Genomic DNA, 26666 nt, shown 5'->3' on the forward strand with positions numbered 1-26666 from the left:
TCTTTAGAAATAAATCGAAAATAAAGTCAGCTTTGTACTGAAAATTTTGTAACACTGTTACTGTTGCACTGTTAGAAGAAAGCCTTATTCCAGACTTTATTTCGATCAGTCATTTGAAGAGATGAGGCAACTTCCCACATCAGTAACACTACAGTGCTAAAAACAAGGCACAAGCTGACATTGTGGGTTCGGAACAACGTTGGTATAATCAGCATAGTCTTAACCAATAAAAGGATCTTTGATTAAACTTGGCAAGTATTAATGTTACATCTTGCTCTTATTGCTTGTAAAATTTTGAATGTTTCTTATTTCTGTTTCATATTAAAAAAGCGGTTCCAGGTTTTCTTTCTTGCACCCTATATATTGAGGTGTAAGCATCAACAAAAGGAAACATTTGAAGAGTGTGAGAAATTTAAACTTTTGTCATGTAAAAACATACAAATAATCCAGATAATCGCAACTCACTTAATCACAACATTTCCCAAAAAATGGAAAACATTGGTTAATTGCAACAAATTTTCGACCTCAAAAAGTGGTAAATTCAAGAAATCAGTGAAACAAAATCTCATGTTAAATTTCAATATGGTTGAAATCATGAAAGGTTGAAGAAGCGAGAGTGGGTGAAGTTTAATGCTACAGTAGTGTCTCACACTCTATCAGAGGGCAGGGCTTTGCAGTATAGGTTTGTGTGGTCATCTGTAGGTGAATGGGCTGGGCAACAGGTAGACAATGAACATTATCACCACTCTATTTGTGACAAAGAAAGTATTGGACTGGAACCCTCAGGGCAGAAGATCAAGGGGAAGGCCACGAGGAACATGGAGAAGAATTAAAGAAGCTGATATACACAGAAGTGGTAAGACCTGGTATGAGATTAAAAAGTTAGCTCAGGATAGAAAAGGATGGAAACTGTTTGTCTGTGGCCTATAAACCCTGACCCAGGGTGAAAAAAGGCAATGATGATGATTTGAGATTTGCAGTATGGGTTAGTGGAGGTCATTTGTGACCATTAGATAGGAGGTGAGGGGGCTGGGCATAGTCTAGACAACAGATAGACAATGACAGTTGTAAGGAGAGAATGAGTGATACCCTTGTTTTGAGATTGACAACTGTGCATTGTGACCAATGTGGTTGGTGAGAGCTTATTGTCTCTCATCAGAGCTAATCTCTTTGACTCTTACAAATTTCGAGAACAAAATCTCTAAAAGTTAATCCAATGTTAATAAGATGTCCGCTAGCATCAAAGCTTTTGCTTGTCAAAATCTATAAAAAGGACTGCCATATGGTTTTTATTTCAATCAAATTGCTCATTCTGCAGTGGACTAAGAAAAATGTTTACAACACTGGTTTCAGTTTACCATATATAGTATGAAACTGATTAGTGGTTAATTCAAAATTGCAATAAAAACTCACAGCAAAAAGTGGTGAGAACAGTCTCCCATCATTGTATCTGAAGAAATCAACCAAAAGATACCGCAGCTTGGAAAAAAACATGAAGACTGAGAAACCATGGCTTCCCCTAACAAGAGGAACAATATCATGTTACAGAAAATAAAATTCAAACCATCTGTGAGCCCAATTCGTCTCCTAATCCATCTCAAACACAACTTGCCGAAAAGCATGGGATCTCCTGGTCAGATTTCAAGAATATTATAAAAATAGTGAAGCATTGAAAAGAGTGCCAGGAGATCATTAAATCTAAATCGCAATAATGGCCACTGCTTCAAGAGAACTGAGCTGAGCAGAGGAAAGATAGCAAGAGAAAGGAAAACTGTCCTCTGTAAATTCAGAGGGAAAATGTTGCAAAAGTGGGCAGGAAACTCAACTTTAGTTAATCACAATATTTTCGCTGATCCCAAGGTGTTGCGATTATCTGGAGTGGACTCTAATAGTAATGGCAATAAAGTCATTTATGACTAATGAGAGCCTGTTAAAAACTAGTAAAAAGTAGACAAATAAATAATAGATTTTGTAAATAATATTCATGAATGCAACTGGTAATCCGGCACAACCCTTTGCAAACGTGAAAGATGAGCCTCATACAAGAGTTTGTTGTTGTTGTAGTAGTGGGGATTTTCTGCCATCCCTAACTCAGGATCGTATGGTCCGTTAGGCAGATCATCCTCCAACAAAGGCTCATGTACTCGCCCATGACCAAGATTTGTGGCTGCAACAGGGTTAGAATGATGACTTATGTCAGCATGAGTAGTTGCATAATGACTGTTGACTAGGCTGACATCAGGACAAGAAGACATTGGGATACGGCTGTTGACAAACGGATCAGCTGACTGTGATGGATAAACAGAGAGCAGGTTTTGTTGCTGCTGATGTGAGATACTATTGAGATGTTGGTGATTGTGATGATGAAGTTGGTTATCATTACAAGGAAATGACTGATGGGTATTGTCTGAATTGTGAACACTGTCACTGGTGTTTAACATGATAGGGTCCCTTGATATCATTTCATTTGATGCACCTAGATATGTGTTACATGATGAGGATTGCTGAGAATGCGAATATGAATGGGCTGGATGGCGGATCATATTTGAGGTACTGGCAATGTTGTAGTTATAGTCAGTAGGGATGGAAGAAAGAGATTGTAGTTTATCTCCGGTTTGGTTGTTGTGGTAACTCAAGGATGTGTTATTCTGCTGTTGATGATTCAGAAATGGATGAGAAGACACCCCAACTCCATCAGGAGTAAGGGTTGATATAAATGCCTCTGGATTGTTGTTGTTGTTGGGGAGCCCATTTACTTGGTGATACTGAAAATTATAAAAATATACATTTTTATTGTCTTTAACAAACATGATGAATAATAAAAAATGTTAGCATTAATGACGCTTGAAAGAATGCTCGGTGTCAACCTCTCTACACATAGAATCACAAAAATCCTGTACTAGTATTACATCATTACCAATATTGTAATCATCATTATCCTTATCATTTATTATTATTATTACTATTATTATTATTATCATCATCATTATTTTGTATTTATATTATTTGAATTATTATTATCATTATCATCATTATTATTACAGTGCAAGCCACTTAATTGGAACAGTACAGTTGCAAAGAAATTATTCCAATCATGCGGCGTTCCAATTAACTACTTCCACTGGTGAACTCTAGTGGAACAATCTATTAAAACCCAACATATCTTTTGCAGTGGCTATATATTTATTATATTGCAATATAGAGCATCCTTTTATCTGTTTGTCCAGAATTTTATTTTCCATTCTTCGCTACATTTAACTTTATATGTGTGTAGTCATGATGATGGATGAAAGAGAATGTGTTACCCTAATTCATAATCATAACTTCACATTCATATTGAATTGTCAGGAAATCCATAACTCGAAAAGAGGCCAACTGAATTAAGGATCCATGAATCCTAATCCACAATTATCCACAATACATTATACAATTTTAATCAACACAGCATGCCATTGTCAAAAGCAAATCAACTATTGCAACATTACCTGCACTCTCGTTTATCATTTGTTACTCACAAATACTGGCAAATGGCTGAACTGCAACATATTACCAAATTAAAGGGTGGTAAGACTTAATCATAACTACATTTCTGGGAGGGGATCCTGACCTCCCATAGCGGGCAGGGAGGTACACACTGTGTCTTCTATCCCCTTATATCTGTTTTCCAACACGCTTTCTGTCTTTGTCTTGGAATGAGATTACTTAGTTTTTTTTCCTGGCCCTGGTCGGAGTCCTGGCTGGGAGGGAAACAGTCAAATGCATAGTTATTGTTTTGGGAGATGATATTTTTTTTCCTTGTAAATCATCTCTGTTATGTATTAGTATATTTGTTATTTTTTAATGTATAATGTAAGCATTTGAGTGTGTTCCTCTTTGTTGGATTTTGTTCTTGTGTCTGGATGAGACCTATAGGTGATCTCAAACTAAGTAAATTGGTGATATGCTCTTGGAATCTACATCTGATCCCTATTTGTTCCCAATTCCCCTATGTCTTACTTTCTCTTGGATGCTTCAATTGTAATTCTAGAACTTTTTACTATCCCATTTTCTTCCTATTTACTGGCGCTGATATAACCTAAATGTGTTGCAAGCGCCGTAAAACCCTTAAAAACAAAACAAAACAAACATAACTACATTTGTTATAGAAGATTTGAGCAAGTGTGTATGAAAATGAAACAGTGCCAAACAAAGCAAGAAAGTAAAAAAATAAAAAAGCATCCCAAAAAGTCGCTCATCCTCGACTGGGGATCGAACTTCAGACCTTCTGATTACCAGTCAGACGTGCTACCATTTCCCCACACAGCCTCCTGATAGTTAAGACAATTCCTATATTCTTCACAAGGGTAAGCATTTTATGCTGTGAATCCTCGCTTACATCACACAACACAAACACTGAACACGAGAGGAAGACGAAGACATTTGAGTAGCTCCATTTTTAATTTTAATTACGGAAAAGTCTGTCAGTATGATCATTACCTGTCTTTGACAGATTCCATGAGCTTTTCCTCTGTTGAAGACATAAAAAAGAAAAGATAATTACATATAACAGCCACGCAGGTTCATGCATTCATAGGTAGTAAATCAGTTCATCAGGAAATAAGGGTATAAAAAGGCTCAAATACCAACATTAATCTGGACCGCCCATTTTAACTCCAATATGGACATTGTCCCCAGAGCAAACCAATGTGTTAAGAAATACTCATTCACTGCAGCTTTATGGTCTGGTAATATAACAATCTGCTTGTGACATGTAAGTCCTAGGTTAGAGTCCCGCTATAGCAAAGCAAAGTTGAGCCCTTGGATTAGGTGGTTACTTACATTTTCTCACCACACCAATAATAATAATAATAATAATAATAATAATAATAATAATAATAATAATAATAATAATAATAATAATAATAATAATAATAATAATAAAAATAATAATAATAATAATAATAATAATAATAATATATACTTTATCCATAAAAAAAAAAATGGAAATTCGTTTACAGACGTGGCATGCATAAAAATGTATAAACACAAAGTTGAGAATCTATGGCGACAATGTATACATATATATATATATAACACCAAAGTGTTAAATGAGTAACCTGCCGGTAACATCTGTTTCTATTAAAAGAAATATGTAATAGCACCTCAACGGTACCCTGTCTGTCCCAAGTTATGGCATCGCCTTTCGCTTGGGAACCCATTAAAAAGTGTTTGAGAACATATGGTGAATGTTATGCTAAATTAAATCTCCCTTTGTTTCCATTTAGTTATCAGTTGTAAGACATTTTGGGGAAAATGTATGTGCTACCATTAAATAATTGAACAATATTGAGACCTTTAAAATGCACTCATGGGTGCCAGCAGGAAGAAGTGCTGAAACCTGAAACTAAAATCTCGGCTCTTTGCCAAACCTGAAAATGTTCCTACTGAAAATGTGGCCTAAACTTTACTCTTATTTCATCACTGTTTTTATACCATTATGAAATGATTACACAGCAAACATATTGACACAAAGAGGAAATTAATTTGATTTTAAAACTTATAATACATAGTGAAATACTCACAGCGCAGTCGTCTCTCTCTAGGGGAGCCAAAGAACAGAGAGAGACAGAGAATACCAGAGGTACTTCCTCAACATTTTTTAAAAAATTTATTTATTTTACTCAAAACACTGAAACTGGAGGTATTTGACTTTGAGATATCGCGAAACCGGAATTCTGGCATGAACCGGAAAACTGGCACCCATGAATGCACTGCTGTCATAATAGCTAAATTAAAAAGATTACAATATGCATTTTTTTCAGTATTTAGGGGCAGATGGAATTAAAGTATCTAAAAAGTCAATCAGTTATGAATAAGAAGAAGAAGAAGAAAAAGAAGAAGAAGAAGAAGAAGAAGAAGAAGAAGAAGAAGAAGAAGAAGAAGAAGAAGAAGAAGAAGAAGAAGAAGAAGAAGAAGAAGAAGAAGAAGAAGAAGAAGAAGAAGAAGAAGAAGAAGAAGAAGAAGAAGAAGAAGAAGAAGAAGAAGAAGAAGAAGAAGAAGAATTATATTCATTTTGCTGGTCTTTCCACTGTTCCTGATGTGTCTCCAGCTACCTAGCCCCTGAACTGATATACAGTAAAATTACTTTAAACCGAAAGAAGCTAAACCGAAAAATACCTTAAACCGCAAAGAATTTAATAAATTGTACTAGTTTCTTCATTATCTTTGTACTAATTCTTACGATGAACCGAAAGACTTCTAAGCAGGACTTTCTTTAAACCGAAACAATTTGAGAGCACCTTCCTTTTTTCTCTCTCTATTTTTCTTCAAAAATTCGGGAAGGAGGCCACATGTAATAATGCCCGGGGATATTAAACAAAGAGCGTAAGTATAAGATGAGGGTGATGGGTGGGTTGGGGGGTAGGCAAACACTTCAATCACTGCACTTGGGCTTGGCCAACACCACAATCGCACAGACTGGAAAAAGAAGACAGCGGGTGACTGGCAGGCGAAAAATGAGGAAAGAGGGGGAGTTGGGATGTAGAATCACGCAAGCGAGATGTTCTCGCTCGTGTGTTGATGCGTTGGAACTGACTGGATTTTCAACACGACAATAAGGAGGGGGGTGGTAGACAACTTACCATTGACATGCCATTTCATTTCCACTTAGTTTAAATGTGTGTGTGTGTGAGGGAGGGGGGGGGGGAAGGTTCTATGTAATTAGGCCTTTGAACCTAATGGCTTTTCAACAAAAGAGAGATGTGTAGTAGACAGCTTAGCATTGATACGCCTTTTCATTTCCATTTCACCTCGGAGTAGCTGCGCATCATTCATTATCAATTATCGCACAAGAACTTTCGATCTTATTTTAGCTTTGCATTTTACTAAAAGATGTCTAAAAGAAAGCACTATGCTTACACGTTGGAGTTTAAAATCAAAATACTATGTGAAGTCGATGAAAAAAAAGTTGATCAAGACGGAGATATGTAAAATACACGGCATCCCAAACTCAACTCTTTCAACAATTTTGAATTGAAAACAAAAACCCCAAAAATATTTTTAAAACACACAAAATAAAAAAAAAAATAAATAGATAAATTTTTTAATGGTTACGAAGACGGCATTTATTCAACAACTCCATTTAACGGGAAACCCATGATACGATTAAATGAGCAAATTCCTTAAATAGTTACTACCCTTGAAAAACATTGCAAAACGGGAACTTGCTTTAAACCAAAATGTCTTTAAACCGAAATGGTTTAGAAGGTCCCCAAAATTTCTGTTTAAAGTAATTCTACTGTATATCTAAAATATTATTAAATACTTACTCAAGGTGTAAAGAGTTGATCCTTTTGGAAATGGGAAGACATTCATCAGCATCGTCTAAATCATCATGGGACCTCTTACGATTCATTTTTATTATTATCCTAAAAAAAATATAAGAGAGAAAGACCAAGAAAATCCTTGTTATGATAGTAGCAGTAGCATAAGTAGTTTTAGTAGTAGTAGTAGTGCTAGTAGTAGTATCAGTAGTAGTAGTGTAGTTTTCACATGACAACAGTGCCTGTTTTTCAAATGAAACAGTTTTTAATAATCAAATTCGTCAATCTTAATACCTTGTCTTTTCTTATGCATACTTGCTTTTCTAACACCTGCTTGACAGAGATAGGAAAGACACAGGATGATAATCTTATCGCCATACGATCGTGACAGTTCATCAGCCACAGCAGAATTATGGTTTAACCTATCAGTTATCCTGGTAAATACACAAAACTCTAGATACATAAAACACATGGCCAAAAATCAGCATTGATTGTTAATTGGGGGTTTGGCTCTTGTTAGTTATAGGTCCCTATAGCTCAGTTGATATAGCACTTGTTTCACGTGCAAAGGGAATGAGATCAATCCTGAGTGCAGTCGAATTTTTTTTTTTGACCTGAAAAGGGAAAAGAATGAAAACCAGGAAGAGTAGAAATTAAGTAGAACATCCCCTCACCCCATCAATTTTGCATCATTAATCCAAAGTGGTGCCATACAAACAAATGGACTGTCTATTTGCAATAGTACTGCAAATAACATTTCCGATATGAAATTGCTATTTGCAATAGTAGAGACATTCTCTTGACCTGACAACCATTTCTTTCCTCACACTTATCTCATCACTGTCTTTTCTGTTCAAAATGGTGGTGTTGTCAAATGGCTTTAAGTTGATTGCAACATTTAGTGGACTGAGAATTGAGATTTTGAATGTTTCAATTCTTCCTTCAAGTCTGAAACTTGACTAGATTGGGTTTATTTTTTTTACAGCAATCCATGGAAATTTACCCACGTCTTTTTCCGATCATTCGATCACATCTTGATATCTATTAGAACTTATCTCTTTTCTATTTTATGAATAATCCTTGTTTTATTATTTTATTTACAGTATGTTAAAATAGGTTCCAGAAAATCCTCCACCTCTCTCTCTCTCCAGTGCTCATATATCAGTATTCCTGCAAATAAAAGTTATCATCAATAATCTACCACAACCACCACCACCATATCATCATCACTACAACCACTACCACAGCTACCACCACAACATTATCAATACTACAACAGCCACCACCACCATCACATATCAGCATTATCATCCTCCTCCACCGCTACTACAACCACTACATCACCATCATTACCACCACGACTCCAACCATCAAAGCATCATCACTATCTTTACTATCACAATATAACCACCACCACCAAATCATCACCATCTTTACTACCACAACTATATAACCATTACGACCACATTATTATCTTCACTAACGACTATCACCATCACCACTACACCAACAAACAAATAATCATCATTAAATACACGACCACAACCACCATATATTACCACTAATCCTACTTCTACAGCCACAACCTCATTACCATCATCATTACAATCATCAATACTGCAACTACCTCAACATCATCATCATCACTATCACCACAAATACAACCACATTATCATCATTACTATCACAACTACAGTAACCACAAACACATCATCATCACAATTTCTAACAGCATCATCCTCATAAACAATACAGTATACATTTTATTTCTTATTGTTATGAATGCTCTGTCTACAAGCAGTACTACTGCAAATAACAATGCTGAACTAATAAACTATTGCAAACAATAAAACAAACCACTACTGCAAATAATAAATGAAAACATATTAGTTTGCAGAACTACTGCAAATAACGAAAAGGAAGAAAAACTACCAGTTAAAATCCATTATAGCGACATCTTCTCCATAGCACCATGGAGTCAAGGTTTCGATTTTTTTCCTAATATATCATTTGTATTAAAAATTAAAAAACTCACCATACATTTTAGTAAAAGCCCTGTGAAGATAAGGCGGTAATCGCAAACTTCAAATTGATGATAGCCATGGAAAATTTGTGATCCAATAAAAACATTTGCATTCCGAATTGTTATCCCCAGACACCTGTCTGGGGATAACGAATTTTCATTATCCCCAGACAGGCGTCTGGGAATAAATGAATAATGACAGCCTAACACTTAACACTTTCTTCTTTTGCACATGATTTACAGGAGCAAAATAGGATTCTGTACTTTTGCATTTGTGTTATTTAACTCACCCTTTGTCTTTGTACTCAGAGTTAAACAAAACAATGAAGAAACTCTTTTGTTACTTTAACTCTAACTCAGATCTATTGTAATTGTGAATCCCCGAGCCCACGCCCACACACTGCGGCTTTCCGTTTCCACGGCCTACACACCACAAATTTAACTTAATTTAAGCTACAGTTCAAATAATTCATTATCACCTTTAAAAATATGAGGAGTCAGTGCTCAACTCTAACATAATCAAGAGTTGGGCTATTCATTCAATATACCGTGACTGGTAGTAGTGACTTTAAAAGGCCAGTTTGGAAATTGATGATGAATCAGAATGAATGAGATCTTGTTTTCGATGCTCACTCGACCCAATGTTTACCTCAAAAGCAAAACCGGAAATAATCACTCTGTTGAATAATTATCGAAAGTGACGATGAAAAAAATATAGTGAAAGACCATCCATGTGCGAACGACACAAATGTATATAGCTGAATGAAATAGAAGAGGTATGAATTCGCTCATTTATAGAGTGCATTTCTCCTCTTTCATGGCTAAATATAATCAAATTTCTATTTCATACAGCACACATCAGCAATTTGGGGTCGTTTTGTATGCACTGCTAGGTACTCATTCACATTGAGTCGAGTCTAGTACGGTTAACAAAATAAGTGCCAACAATGGACACACGGAAAACAAGATCTCCAATGAATTCACTTGTCCTTTTATTATTATTATTATTATTATTATTATTATTATTATTATTATTATTATTATTATTATTATTATTATTATTATTATTATTATTATCTCATCATCATCATCACACACTCATCATCATCATCATCATCATCATCATCATCATCATCATCATCATCATCATCATCTATCATCATCATATATATTATTATTATATATTATTATTATTATTATTATTATTATTATTATTATTATTATTATTATTATTATTATTATTATATTATTATATTATTATTATTATTATTATTATTATTATTATTATTATTATTATTATTATTATTATTATTTTATTATCATCATCATTATTGTTATTATTATTATTATTATTATTATTATTATTATATTTTATTATTATTATTATTATTATTATTATTATTTATTATTATTATTATTATTATTAATATTATTATTATTATTATAATCATTATTATTACTATTATTATTATTATTATTATTATTATTATTATTATTATTATTTATTATTATTATTATTATTATTATTATTATTATTATCATTGTCATCATCATCATCAACATGGAACGAAATTACGTCAATCAGCTTTTTGTTATTGCCTTTTGCCAATATTTTAATGATTAGTTCTCACCATAGAATTAAACGGTAAATTCCTTGGTTCTCACAAAATTATATCACGTAAATCTAGGATTATCGGTGGAAGTTTTTTTTAATTTTTCGAAAGAGAAAAAAGAAGAAGAAAGAAGAAAATTATATGATTGTCAGGTTGGTGTTTGCAATGCCACGGAAAAATTGCTCTGACATTTGAACGCACAATTTTACTCATTTTTACCCTTCAACTGTCAAGACATGGCAAATTTAAAAAGATTCAAGACACTAATTTATGGAAAGTAAAATAAAGGGTGTAAATGTGATATATAATATAACAGATACAACACGGAGTAAACAACGTTTCTATCTTTCTTTTGGTAAACGTGAAAAGATAATATAGATAGAGCTAAGTTGACGCCACTCAGGTCTTTGTTATTGTTTTGTTTGGTTTTTTTTTTTTGCCATCCACGTTTATGTCTAATTCTCACTTTACTGTATTATCCAGACTATAAAAGTTCATGGTTACACGGAGTTTTGTGTGTTGGTCTGTTATACTTCCGGATGGCACTGTTGTGAGCTTCTTAGCCACGCGCATACTATCAATATTATATTTTACATAGTGAAGTTAGTTTTGCAACCAGGAGGGGAAAAGGGGGAGGGGAGGGACCAAGGAAGATGTAAACAAAAACATTACACCGTTGACCTAAATGAACAAAAGAGATCGAGAAAAAATTGAATTGTTCTCAAAAAAAGAGAAATTAAACTTAAGTGAGAATTAGCGCTAATACGCTTCAACAGTCATGACGTCACTTCCCTCGTAATTACGCATGGTAACTTAGTAACTGGCTCTAAACTATCGGAACAATGGCGGACACTCTTATGAAATCTTTCTCCGACGAGCATAAAAGCGTATCCAGAGGAAAAAAAACATTATAAATCTGATCATGTTTTGACTTTTACACATTCTGATCACAAGACATATGAAAAGTTCTAGCCAGCATGAATAATAAAAAGTACTGATTTTCTTGGTTTAGAACCACGATGGCCGCCGTTGCTGGGCGACATGAAATCAGACTATTGAATCCTGGATACAACTATCATGTGTGGAGGACAGGTTAATAATGGCGTCGCTCTTCTTTCTTGGTCTCCCACCCTCCGAAACGTTGTTTACTTTGTGTTGTATCTTTTACATGCCACATTTACTCCCTATTCTATTGGCCCATTAAGCACATCTAGCTTTGGGTTACACTAATTCATGACAGCGATACAAAAAAAATTAAGATTCAATTTATTTCCAGTTTTATGCGGGATAAAAATAAAAATGATAAAGTTTGGCTTTTTTTTTTCAGACCATTTGGCATTTTTTCTATGACTTGTTTTGCAAAATTAACTGGCATCCCTTTACACATCAAAAATGGCGAACGCCGCTACTGCTTTGCCAGCTCCATCTACTTCAGTTTCAGCTTCTACTTCTACACCTGATAATGCAGTCATTTTACAATGGTTCGCCTTGCTTATTAAATATCAATCGATTTTTAAATTAAATTGTTATATTTTTTACGTGCGTATTGGTCTATCCAGATTCGATCCGCTGGTCGCGGAATACCTCTTTTATTTATGTTGTTTTTCTTCTCGAGTCTTTCTTCTGGCTCTGCCTCTCTTTGTCATCATATTAGTCAGCCAGATCAGACTGTAAAAGTACACTCTTTCGCAGTGTGCAAAATATGCCATTTTTGAGATCTACTGTGAGAAAAGTAAATATCTAAGAACTAAAGGCAAAGGGACCAACTTTACAAAAAGCCTACAACCCACATACTTTCACTTTCAGTTTCAGATTCAGAGTCAGAGCCCTAGATTAGAGAGCTGCGCCGGGGTTACCAATATTTAGCTTCTTTATTCTTTTCAATCATTCGTTTGGACAGAAATTTTTTTTTTTAAACTTACCGCTTACCGTCAAAAGCAGTTTAGATTTGAAGATGCATTTGTTTTCTATCAAAAAACATTCGGTACGAGACAATCCTTGATGAATTTCAAAAGTAGTGTTTGAAATTTTATCGTAAATTTTTTTTCATGATTCTTGTTTGAAATTTTATCGTAAATTTTTTTCATGATTCATTCCTCGCGAAATCGTGGAGGCTTAAATCTGTTTTCAAGGTGCCGTTGGGGCTTTTTTGCACTTTTAAGAAACCACATTCACTCATCTAAATACTAAATGAAACAAATAAACATAAGCCAAGTCTCATATTTTTTGCACAATGGAAGATAAGAATTTTATAAATTAAGTTTTCAGATATAAAGATAAACTGTCTTGATGCAATGACCCCAAAACTTGAAAAACTGACATAAAATCACAAAACCATTTTGAGCCACTTTGTTATGCGTGATCTTAATATCCTTGTATTTTATCTTGTTTTTTGGGGTTTTTTTTTTCCAGCTTTACAAGTGAGCAGCGTTACATGGATGCCATGGAGCAGACTGCCAGTTTCAATACAAGAATGGCAATGGAAAGGAAGATGAGGCTCCCTTTTTTAGATTCACAGACGGGTGTTGCACAGAGACACACAAAATTATTCCACCCCTACAGACATAGGCAACCAGGTAGGTTACAATAGTGAAGCAATAGTTTTTCTTACTTTTATTCACTTACTTTTATCATATATGTGACCCTCCGCCTCGAAGTGGTATTACGTCGGGATTTGGAAAACGAAGAAAACCGGTTTTAAAGTGGAAATGGTCAAAATTATCAAATTTCAGTTTTTGGTTGTTTCAGAAACTACAATCATTTTTCTACATGAAAACATAATATTCAACATAAACAATGACGATAAGTTATATAAATTTCAAGTTTAAAAATGCAACTATCAGTGACACATTCAAAACGAGAGTTGACTTTCTCTCAGAGAGCCACCCTTTCCAAGGCTTAGTAATACGAGTCTTTTTCTCCACCTATAAGATGTAACATATCACAGCAAAGGGCGTGTCTTTATCTATCTCAGAGAAAGCATGACTCTTTTCACAATTTCATGGTTCAACCAATAATGAACTTTAAAAACTGTAAACAAGTCTAGGTTTTTCCCTGACAACCTTACAAATGAATGATTCTGATTGGTCAACGCTCATCACATGCGCTGTGGCTGTAGACCATAATGCTCGGGCGATGCTTCATGACGTCAGCATGCGTGTGTTACATATGTGTGTGTTTGTGCATTTTGATACACACCACGTGCTATTATCTCTTTGTCTAGCTGCATCGAGGTGATGGTCCTCCTTTGTCCCTCTTTTTTTATTTATGAAATTATAGGACATGCTAAGACTTAATAGGACAACAGTTGCCTAATCTTACACTTACAGAGATTGTTGTAGGATAAACATTTAATTTTAAGTACAAAAGCAGAACAATAAATAGAACCTTCAACAATTGATGAACTCCCGTTGGAAATATGTGTAACTAAAAAATGAAATGGATGGATAGATAAACAGACAGAAAGACAAACCTATAAATGGATAAATAGATAGATAGATAGATAGATAGATAGATAGATAGATAGATAGATAGATAGATAGTAGATAGATAGTAGATAGATAGTAGATAGATAGATAGATAGATGAAGAGGGGAGAGAGACAAACAGAGAGAGAGAGAGAGAGATGGATGTACGTTTTGTCGTGCTTTCTTTGTATACTGAAAGAAAGGAGGAGGGGGGGGGGTCTTTTTAGACAATGAACAATGTGGGTGAACGCTAAGGACAACTTGAGAGATTCAATAACATGTTTTCATGTAAGTCACTACACAATAAGCCCCATCCCTCCTCCTCAAGCTGTCATCTGACTCAAAATGGAAACAATGCAATGATTGATTTGACCAGCCCATTTCTTTAATTGCAATCTCATTGGTCAATATGTTTCCAGTTGATTGACTATGACTTATTTTGTAACAAAATGCTTTCTTTAAACTATCCCTACAATTCTTTGCTCCGCCTCCATCCCTTTCTTCATGTCTACCTCACTCTCTCCGTCTCCCTTTTGTTTCTTTCACACACATACACACACAGACACATACAATTATACCGGTTTCAATCTTTATTCTATTTCCCTCGCGTCCTCTTAATGCACAAGCAGTCTCTCTCCCCTCCCCCTCTCACTCCTCTTTCTCTCTATATCTCTCTCTTTCTTTCTTTCTCTCTCTCTCTCTCTCACACACATGTGTGTGTGTGTGTGTGTGTGTAATCCTCTTTCTTGATAATTCTCTCCCTGCCCACCCGGCTTCACGTAGTTTCAAAACTGTACTTTCAAATTATAAAACCTTCTTTAACTTTTGGCATTTTCTTTAACTTTTGGCATTTTGAAATCGTATTTTCTCTATTAAATAAGACAAAAATTTCACATTAATATCACATTAATAATACATTATTTCATTGATTCTTTATTCAAATATCAAAAATTCTTGAAAAAGTGAGCAATTGTCGGCATTTTTTTCCAGTGTTTTATTTGTTTAAGAACATCTTACATAATAATGAATAACTACAAAAGTAATTATTGGATTGTTTCAAAAATTTGTATGTACATTATTAGATGTATAATCTAAGCTCATGCCAAATTTCACTATTCTCGTCAAATTTTCGATGCCCGTATCTAAGGAGTTATCTTTGCCCATTGATTTGACTGTGCGTGAAAACGGTGCCTCACTTCAAAGTCGATTTTCTCAAAATTTGGTTTTCACACTCCCCCTACTTCAAACGGTCATATCTCGGCAATGAATGATCAGAATTGTATAAATTTGGTATCAAATTTTAAAGCATAAAATAAGCTATGATTGGGTACCAAAAACCCAAAATTGAAAAATCCGACTTAATACCGTTTCGAGGCGGAGGGTCACATATGACCATAATATTTTTTGTGGTTTAAAAAAAATGATATTTAACCCAAGAAAATAAATTTTTGCTTAAATTTAATTTTTTTTTGTTGGTAAACATTTATAAACCTTAATGTAAATATGTGTTGCTGGATCATCATAGAGATAAACATTGAAAAAATTGTGTATAAAACAGTACCGACAAAGCAGATAGAAAATATAAGAAATACAGTGGAGGATGGGACTGCGGTAAAATGTCACTATATCAGTCCTTCCAATAAATGAAAAGGAAATCTATAGAAAATGCAAGATAATAACAAGGGATAATTTAAAAGCTGATTTTTCATTTAATTTATCTTTTAAAAGTCGTTCTGTTTCTGAAGGCCAAGAATAATTTTTTAAGACCCTCTGTCTTCAGTGCTAGCAATGACATAAAATAAAGAAGAGCCCTTAGGATGTTATTGCAAAACAGAGTAGGGTCTTGATATCTGTAAAATTGGCATGGCTGGAAACTGGTTCCAATGGTGCAGTATCCTCCTCAGCTGACTGTTCATAAAGTGTTCTCATCAAATCTGCAACAATAACATCGACTGAGATTTCACAACTGACCACATTTATATTTTATGTCACAGCATGATATCATTAACCAATCACATTTTGTATTCTTATTTTATTTTTGGGTAGCCCTATTCGTCCTTAAGGTCGAATGTTATCAACCGTCATTGCCGCACTTAAGGACAAATAGTGTTGCTTGCACTATTCGTCCTTCACACTAAAGCTGGGCAATATTCCGTTTTTGTTGTTACTGAGCTAGATTCGAATCCACGTAATTACATGATATATATCCATATCGTCTTAAATTTTTGACAAACCCCACCTCCTCTGTTTGTGACTCAAATAATCAGTTATTTGTGTTTGTTGTATGTGTGTGTTTGTGTATGTGTTAATTTCGTGGGTTTTTTTTTGTTTCTTTCTTTCTTCTGGGATATGATTTTTATTCCAGAATGGTGATTGATTTCTTATTAGGAACTATTTTCGTGTTCTCCTATTGGCAAGTATCCCATTCAAATGCCTGCTCGAGAGTTTGGGTTGGCTGGGCACAGAGGAAGATTCGTCAGGTTTTCTTTGTTTTGGTTTGTTTGTTTTGTTTTGTTTTTTTTGTTTTTTTTTTGGGGGGGGGATTGTTTGTTTGTTTTCTTTTTTTTTCTTCTTTTGTTTGTTTGTTTTGTGTGTGTATTTGTGTGTGTGTTTTGCCTTTATTACATTTTTTTTTTTCAATCTATGATAGTGGGTTAGCACTCAGTAACTATTTGTTTTAAATGACTAGTATTTAATTTGTAAAAAATATTAAATTAGTCATAATAGTATAAGCAGCACAAAAGACATCAAAGTTTTGTATCTCTTAAGAAGCAGTTTTTTAAAAAAATATTATAATCTTGATAATTCAGTGAGTGTCATCAATAATGGCTTGAATTTAGCAAAAAAAAATTCATTTATTTGAACCTGTCCTTTAACTTCAGAAAATTTTGTTATGAGTTGTACCGTCTTGACTAGACTAGCTGTATAACATAATGATAGATTTAATTCATGGAGAATTCAATGCGCTATCAAATTGGCAGTAAACGAGGTAATTGTATAGACGGGATGGAATTTGGCGGCTTTACAACACGCAAATTAATTCCAAAGCCGAAAGCACAACTTTGCATTTAATCTAATCTCCATATACAGTGTCAATATATGAAAGATTAATAACGGACACTAATACCAAGTCCTCAATATTTTCAGTACTCTAATACTATTAAGTATCCACTTTTGCCCTGACGAGAAGTTAGAATGTCTACGGGCTGGGATTTTAAATGTCTACGGGTTGAAACTGGGTGAAATAGAATGATACAGAACATAAAAGCCCAGTTCGGCTTGCTTATGTTCTTAAACTCAGAACAAAGGGTAATGTAGTCAGGGGTGTTGGGGTTGTTATTTTGATCTGAGTAGGGGTCTAAGGAATAGAATATAACAAGTGAAAAGATTTGTATTTGTATAAAACAGTGCCAGACAAAGCAGAAAGAAAAACGCAGGAGAAATTTACCACAAAAAAATTCCCCATAAAAAACAGTGGTCCAGGGCTGTGGATCAAAACTCAGACCTCTTGATTACCAGTCAAATGTGCATTTTGTACATTTTCCTCTTCATATAAATTTTGATGTCCTGGTGTAAAACAGTGCTGTTTTTCTTTAAAAATTGTACTATTATCATTCCCTTACAGTAGGCTTCATTTTAAATTTATTGTTCACAGATTCTTGCACTATTTGATTGATGAGATATACTTGACCAAACAAATGTTAAATCAACTTTTTTATCAATTAGGAGTTCAGACAATTAAATAATATTCAAGGTATATAATGACAAAATATATGTGACGGAACTCGGAAACAGAATTGAATTGCAATATATATTTATGTGAATAAAATAAAACATTCTACTCTTGTGTCCTATGTAAATGCTTGGATTTGTATTTGATTTGAATTTCATGCAATCCATTTTCTGCCTTCATAGATATGGCAGAAAGTAAAAATCAAGCATTATTTTTAAAGCCCGTCAATATTAACTGTAAAAAAATACTTTACTTTGATTATATTCTCTCAGATCCTCTCTTCTTATTGATTTCTTACTATTAAGCTTGTACAAAATATATCACTGTGATGTAAAACATTTTTGTTTTTTATTTTATATAAGTTATTCATTTGTTTGTTTTATGTGTTAATAATATTATACCATATGGTATTGTGATTCACATAGAAAAAGTCACCCTGTTTCAAAATTTGTCAACATGACCTTCTCATGATTTATTTATATTAGTTGTCTGTGATATGGCCAGAAGTAACGTAGAGGATGCTGAGGCTGTGACTTAAATCTTCTTCAAAATGTCCATTACCTCAGGAAACAAATAGGTGTTAAGATTAAGACCTCAAATTTAATTCTCATCATGTTTTGACTCATAATCCCAGGTAAAGTTCAAGGACAGCTGTATAGCTATCCAGCAAAAAGATGGAAGAAGAAGAAAAGAACATTTTTCTCCTCTGATGCTGCACATAAAACCAATGACATAGATAATGGTGAAGCAGGTAGGCAGGTGTTGTTTTTTTGTACTTAACTTATTACCTTAATTTTACCTCAATTTTTATATTATAATCTTTCTCAGGGTGATCCTAAGTAATCAGACCTGACACAAATTGATAGTTAAATATAAGAACTCCCCAGTCTGAAAAAAAAAAGTGTATGTCTTGAAAACAAAACACATATCTTTTTACTAAAGTTTTTCACTTTGTTATTTCCTGTTAGATATGCATCATATAAGTGCTGTAGAGAATCCTGCTCACCGTATTGATGAATCAGGATTTGACCACTTGGATGCTGCAGATGCCTGGTATGATGACCTTGATGATTTCCGTGAACCGCCTGATGATGGGGCCATGGTAGATGACCAGTCTGACATCAGTGACTACGAAGATTCCCTCAGAGGGCGGAAACGAAAGAAAGTCAGTTTCAGTTACTACATATTTGTTATCCAATAAAAGTATATATGATTGAGTACTATGGTCTCTTCTGAATGTTTTAGATTTTGTACAAATATATTAAATTTTTAGGTTGATTAGTGGAGGTATCAAGCATTACTTGGGTTAAAGTGAGGTGCAACTTTTAACCAGTAAAGAGTGAGTGAATACGTTTCAAAAGTGCTCTTTATTGTTTGAAGTTCACATAGGTCTTTAATTAAATAAACTTGCATACCTACTATTATAGCTGTTCTCCTCTAATAATATAGTGCACATCTTCATCCTTGCTATCACAATAATTACAACCGCCAGCACATCACGATCCCTAATACAACCACCACTACATCATCTTCCCTACCACCACCACTTACACTACCATCACCACATCATCATCCCTGCCACCGCTCAACCACGACCTTATCATAAGCCCTGCCATCACCACACTGTCATTCCTAACACAACCACCACTGGTACTACCACCACCACATCATCATTCCAACTACCACCACCACTACAAACAACACACCATCAGCTTACCACCGCCACCAAAACTACAACAACCATCACATCATCATCCCTACCCCCTCCCTCTCCACTACAACTTCAACAACCACCACCAGGTCATAATCCTTACCACCACCACTACTACAACCACTACCACATCATCATCCCTGCAAACACCACTATTACAACCACCATCACAGCATCCTATCTATCACGAATTCTAATACTACCACCACTAGCACTAGCAGTATAAACACCACCACAGCATGCCAGAAAAATCATATGAGTTTTTCAAAGTGAAAAATGGAGGGTGAGTGTGGGTGTTGACATTTATGATCACATGGTACCATTCTCTAAGTATATTATATTTTAGATGTTGTAATTACTCTTTCAACTTTTGAAATTGCTCCAAGTGGTGTCATAAATTGCTGCGAGACACATTTCCGATTGCATTCCAGTAAATTATATTGAAATTCAAACTTATAGGTTAGAGTCACGTCGATGGGTCATGATCTATGCGCTAAAAAAATTCCTTCTTTTTGTGGCCAGTTATTCTTACCCCTGTCAGTACAAACAGGGGTGAAGGATCTTTTTTGATGGTCTATATTCACCTTTGGTTAATAGCTGAAAGAGATATTGATAAAGACATTTTTCTTGCTTGAATTTTTATATGTCTTATGAATTAAGCCATCACTGATTGTTTTCTATCCTAAAAACACCAACATCCAATGTCATTAATCAGTAATATATCCCAACCCTTGCACCATCCTCATTACTCTGTGTCAATTCAGATTTTCTAAAAAAAATTTACTCTATCATGTGTTTGTGTGTGATTGAAGCATCAGTGAAAATTGACTCGTATATTTTATTTTTATAATTGATTTATTATTATTATTGTTGTTGTTGTTATTATTATTATTGTTATTATTATTATTGTTATTATTATTATTGTTATTATTATTATTATTATTATTATTATTAATTTATTATTCTTTTTTACATATATATATGGTTTTAGACCACAGTTAAAGGCAGAAAGAAAAAGCATGTTGTTGATCACGACAAAGAACTTACCCCTGAGGAAAAAGAAAAACCATTTGTTTGTGAAGGTATGTTGACAAGCACCATAATTCGTTTTTGTTTTGTTTTTGTTTTGTTTTTTATGCTTTCGATTTTGTGATGGATTCATTTATATACAAGCTATGATTGTGAGTACATTGTCACAAACACCTGGATTGTGCAGATCATGAGCTTCTGGCAGTGGTTGCAATAATGATTTATATTTATTTTTAGATTGCACTTGTTTCAACAATCCTCAATTTGATATGATGGTTCATGTGAAGCTGATCTCCACGCCATTAAAAGTAATGTTCTGCTTTGGAGCACTAAGCTGTGTGAGGGCTGCATCTAATGCATTTCATTGCTGTATTCATACCAGTTGCTTCAAGTTTGTTGTTATCAGTTTGTATATGCTAAATGATTATATTAATACAAGTGGACAAGAGCTTTTTTACCAGTATAAATTGAAGATCGAGATCAACATCAATATTGAAATGCTGGCTTGTACTCATGACAACTGGCCATTTGATAAGTTAAATTATTATCCATTCAGAAAAAGTTCTTTATATTATTTTTTTTTTCTCTCTCTTTCACTTACCTTAATCCTTTCTTTCCATTTCAAAGTCGCATTGAGTAATGTGTTACTGTAAGATAACTTAAGTGACATGTTCCCCACCATATTATCTCATGAACTTGCTGACTGTTGTTTAATTGTTACTGGTTTTGTATTAAGTATCACACAGCAATTTTTACATTCTTGACCTTTATTAAGTAAGATGAATAACAAATCTACCTTTAATGGTCATAATATTCATAATTTTTTCTCTATCACATTCTTATTTCATTTTTTCCCTCATTTCAATGCAGATTTTCTCAAGTCTTTTTTTTTCATTCCATTTTTTCTTTTCTCTGCACTTCTTATTTAGTTTTTGATCAAATTCATTTCCCTGAGTTTCTAAAAGTAACACTGGACTTCATTCCATCTATCTATGATGATTTTTGGGGGTTTTAATAAGCTAAATACATAAAGAGCGTTTTGTCGTATAAATATTGCACTTTGTAAAAAAAATAAATCTTTTTTACCTTCAAGATTATTATTTCCCCTTCTCTCTCTCCTCTGTCACTAAAACCACCCCTGTTTGTTTACAGTATGCGGTGCCCGTTACAAAACTCGTCCGGGTTTATCGTACCATTACTCTCATTTCCACAACGGCATGATGGACGACGAGAGTAGTACCTCACCCAAACCTGTCACCAGAACCAATTCAGGTTGATAAATAATGATGGTTTTACTTTTCACTCTGCTTTACATACTGACTGCCATCGATGTTCATTTTTATCTTAGAGATGCCAATTCTTTTTCTTTCTTTAAAAAAAAAAATAGCCTCTGCATCAGTCAAAATATAATGGTAATCATATAAATGTTTTAAATCCATTCATTTCTAAGAGCATCTGCAAAAAGATGCTTTTATATTTTCTTTCTTGATTAACTTTCCCACCTCAATTCATATTTTTTACCTAAAGTATTTAATCTCACAATTAGGAGTGCCTTACAGTTGTTGAAAGAAGCAGAATTGGCATCCATGATTTTTATTTTTTTTTATTATTCATTTTAATTTCTTTTTACAGTTTCCTACCTCACGCTTTGAGAATGCTGCATAATAAAGAGTACATTCCTACTCTCCTTATCTTGCACTTAATTTGGTTGGTGGATGAATCTATAGTTAGAATTGTAGTCTGGATAACTCTTCATTAACAATTGGTTGTAAAGTATATTATGTTGAATCAATCAAAATAGTCCACTTGACCACTCGCTGTTTTTTCAGGTCGCTCCCCTTTGCATGGCTTTATTTCATTACAGTATAGCATTAATCTTAGTTTTTGTAGGGTAGTTTGATGTTTGGGGGGGGGGGGGGGTGACTTTTTGTTTTTTTTGGTTCGTTTTTTATTTTTACATTATTATCAAATTTGTTTGGTTCGTATTTTGTTTTTGTTGTTTTTGTTTTTGTTTTTTGTATTTTTTTTGGTTTGTTTTTGTTTTTTACATTATTATCAAATTTGTTTGGTTTGTTTTTTTTGTTGTTTTTTTAGGGAGGGGGGTTAGTTGTTTGGGTTTTTGTTTTTTTTTTGGTGGTTATTGTTAGGTACTCGAGTGACTTATATGAGAACTGAGGTATTTAAAAAGACATTCTTCGTGTGTTGTATGTATAAGTGCTTTTCACGTTGTAATTTTGAAGTTTTGATTTGAGATTGCATTTCCCCAGCTTTATAAGATGTGCGAATTGTGTATTGCTTTTTGATACTGTTTGCTTTCATAAAAAAAATATATCACTCCAGCCTACCAGGTTCAAGCTGCTGTGATTTTTATTATTTTTAAAATATTTTTTTCAATGATTATGAAAAAAAAGAAAAATAGACATTCATGTAGCTGAGAAAAGTTTTGTTTGTTCAAATACTGAAATACTTATTGTGTATTAAAATAATATATTCTTTCATATCAGAAAGATTTTAAAATATACATACATAAAAAAAAGGAAATAACACTATTCTTTAAACTCTATAAATTCCTTCAAAGCCGTACGGCTGGAGATGGAGTTTATACTAGTTACTTCAGTGTCAAATGACTGTGAGATAATTCTTCCTGCTAGATTTAACAGATCCAGCTACCCAATCACTGCTGGATAGATAGGAGGTCAGAAATAAAAAGCCTGACACAGCCAGGTATTGAAACCCATTCTCTTGCTTGTGAGGCAAATGCCCTACTAAGTGGGCTCAATTGAGGCCTTTGCATAAACATTTTACAATGACAGTAAACTCACGCTAACTTTGAAACTAAACTTCCATCCAAATTGTGTCACTAGTTGTGGTATGGACCCAAAAACAGCCTTATCACTTTTCAAGTGCTTCATGCTTTTGATTACAGTAAGAAAGCGTTGTCCTCCTTGGAGCCGGAGTTTATCCCGGTTTCTGTAGTGTGAAATGGACAATAGCAATTGCCTGCAACCCCTTGCAAAGCACCTTCCACCAGATCTAGCAGTCCCAGTTACCCAAATCCTGCTGGGTGGACAGGGGGGGGGGGGTAAGAAAAAAAATATCCCCACTTCCCATTGGGATCGATCTTAGTCCCTTTTAGTGTGAAGCAAGTGTTCTACCAACTGAGCTATTCTTTTGATTACAATGTTGTGAACAAATTAGGATGTTCTAGATTCAAATTGATGATATTGAATAACATGTGGATCATGCACTTATATCAATGCTGGAAAGAGATAAATGATGAATCAGAAGGGTTCGAACTCAAGAGTTCACTGTTATGATTTGACTCTGCCTGCCTCAAAGAGAAAAGAGCAATGTATACCAATCTGATCTTTTCACAAAAACACAAAAAGGTTGCTCCTTAATGATTGCAAGGAGTCAAAACATCAAATATCGCTCGTGTCTGTGAACAAATAATAAACCTATAAACTACATATAAAGCCACATATAGGGATATTCTCTGGGATGAGACAGAATGTAAACTTAGGAAACTATGGAGAAAGAGCAGACCCTTTGAGATAGGAAAGTGCAGAAAAAAAAAGCAGTGAAATAATGTCACAATTTTTAGACAATTCTGATGAATTAGATTTTCAATAGTTAATGTCAGTCTTTTAGAGTCATGCCAATAGTCATGAATGTGTAGTGATTGAAAGATCAGATTTGTTTCATTCCTTGATAAGACAACATAAGATTTTAATACATTGTTACCCTTAATACTATAAACTTTAATGTTTGGAAGACCCATGCAGTAACATTGAAATGACATTTTTGGTTTATGATTTTTGCTTACTGTTTCCATTCCTCACAATAGATAAAGTATAATCTAATTTTTAAAAAAAATATTTCATCTATTTTTTGATGAGTTTTTTTTTGGGGTCAAAAAGTATGAAAATTTTTGCCGCCACAGTTCATTATCTAAAAATATGTCTTGATAGATAAAGGCAGTTACATCCATGCAGTTTGATTAGTAGATATAATATGTGAATTTATCTGATTTCCCTAACTTCAGAAATTTTATTTTTATATACCCCTCCCTCATTATTGCTTGGGTCAACCTAGCATCAGTAATCATTTAATTTATAACATTGTCAGAAAATAAATGATCCATTGGAATAAGTCTTATCTCTTACATTTATTTAATATTGAAAATTTGCAGGGTCCCCTCTTGATATTTGATATTTTGTTATTAGGTCAACTGGGAGGAATTTTGTTTTCTTCAAGGAATGGAAAGATCTTCATTGCATGTTATTTGTTCACTGAATGAACCTTCTTGAATATGGATTGCCTTGTACCTGTTAGGTATTCTGTGGATTATATGGAGAAATGAATAAGAAGGCATTATCAATTGTTTCTTCCTTGAACTGCGATAAACAGCATTTTACATTTATATTCTATTTCAATTTAGTGAAACGGCCTTCACACCATTGTTGTCTAGTAAACTGGAGGTTTGTGCACTCTCTTGCCCTAACAACGTTTGGTCATTTTGTCCAAAATCAGGGTTGACTCAGCTCAACGCTGAAAGTTATTTAAATTGGAGCCAAGTAGAGAAGGATAACTGATAAATTCTGAAAGAGTGGAGGGAAGCAAAAATCATACCACTTTTCAAGATAGTAAAGAAAAACATTAAGGATTCTTAAATGATAAATCCTTTTTATATGTGAATACAAATTCTGAAATAGCCCGTTTTCACACTTTTACCATTCACAATGCACTCATCGTGTTCTAGTAGAACATGCAAAACAGATATGCCTTTTTTTTTTCTTTTTTTTTTTTTTTTAGTTCTTTGTGGCGCTTTCGGTTTAAGGCAAATTTCATAGAAATTAGTTGTAGGATTGATATTTAAATACCTGTCAAGCTTCTTTATCTTAATGAATACTTTGATATCATGAACTTATCTTTTTACCTTATAAATCAATTACTGTCGACAATAAAAGTGCATTGAAAAGAAAATTGAAAATGTTAAAATGTCAGCTTCTCCATACATTAATACACTCAACCTCAGGTTGACATGACTCATAAATTTTTTTTGAATGTGCCAAAGATCTGAAATTGTGTATTTTAAACGGGGCTCATTCCCCCCCCCCCCATTCAGTCTGAGGTCGGAACTTATTTAATCTGATATTCTCTGCAACCTTTTGATGTGTATTATTACAAACACCCTGCATGGCTTTCATTGATTAGAATTTTTTGGTCTTTGAAGACTAGAAAATATAGAGGTTCAGCTTTTACCATTTTTTTCCCTCTGAATATATTCATCATTTTTTGCTTATTAACCTTTTGCATGATCCTAAAATCAGACATTTGATAATGCTTGATTATCCTTCATGGAACATTTTTATATTTTCTCTCTTTTTAGCTAACATTATTTACACTATCATTATATTTGTATCATATTGTTTATGGTTGGCTCAATCAACGCATAAAAAATCAAACTCTTAATCAAATATTACCATTAGGATACAGGGTTTTTCTCTTATCTATGTCTTTCTTACATTATAGTGTATATAAATTCCTCCTATTCTCTTCTGATTGTCTCTTCGATGTCAAGCAGATGCACCGAAAACAAGTAAGAGGTCGAGGGGAGATACATCAACAAGCAGTAGTAAAGGTAAACCCTCTCATGAATATTAGCCCTTCCTCAGGAGGTAACCAATCACACATTCCATTGCTATTGTTTTACTATTATTTGTATCTCATTAAATTTGACCTTTTTTTTTTAGATTGCCAAATCCATACTATGGAGGATTTATTGGT

General features: G+C 33.9%; 2 protein-coding genes across 7 annotated transcripts in view; one reads left to right on the forward strand and one right to left on the reverse strand.

Annotated features, from left to right (window-relative positions):
- Positions 1–617: 617 nt before the first annotated feature.
- Positions 618–9976, reverse strand: LOC144973196 (uncharacterized). The gene is made up of 4 exons (XM_078915343.1): positions 9804–9976; positions 7308–7406; positions 4477–4507; positions 618–2765 (listed from the first exon to the last, which is right to left on the reverse strand). Exons 2-4 carry the CDS (start codon positions 7391–7393, stop codon positions 1983–1985), a joined length of 900 nt encoding a protein of 299 aa, XP_078771469.1. The 5' UTR covers positions 7394–7406; positions 9804–9976; the 3' UTR covers positions 618–1982.
- Positions 9977–12311: 2335 nt separating this feature from the next.
- The window catches only part of LOC144973197 (zinc finger protein ubi-d4 B-like), a 34126-nt gene continuing 19771 nt past the window's right edge, over positions 12312–26666 (forward strand). Inside the window, exons 1-7 of one of the 6 annotated variants that reach the window (XM_078915344.1) lie at positions 12312–12418; positions 13350–13513; positions 18771–18887; positions 19105–19301; positions 20839–20929; positions 22029–22148; positions 26461–26520. In XM_078915344.1, the coding sequence (XP_078771470.1) occupies positions 12330–12418; positions 13350–13513; positions 18771–18887; positions 19105–19301; positions 20839–20929; positions 22029–22148; positions 26461–26520 (838 nt within the window). In that variant the 5' untranslated portion in view covers positions 12312–12329. The remainder of the gene's footprint in view (positions 12419–13349; positions 13514–18770; positions 18888–19104; positions 19302–20838; positions 20930–22028; positions 22149–26460; positions 26521–26666) is intronic. The other 5 variants (XM_078915345.1, XM_078915346.1, XM_078915347.1 and 2 more) reach the window with 5 other exon arrangements.

Source organism: Berghia stephanieae, chromosome 5 (genome assembly GCF_034508935.2).
Source record: "Berghia stephanieae isolate SIO BIC M18660-M18661 chromosome 5, UCSD_Bste_1.3, whole genome shotgun sequence".
Lineage (NCBI taxonomy): Eukaryota > Metazoa > Mollusca > Gastropoda > Nudibranchia > Aeolidiidae > Berghia > Berghia stephanieae.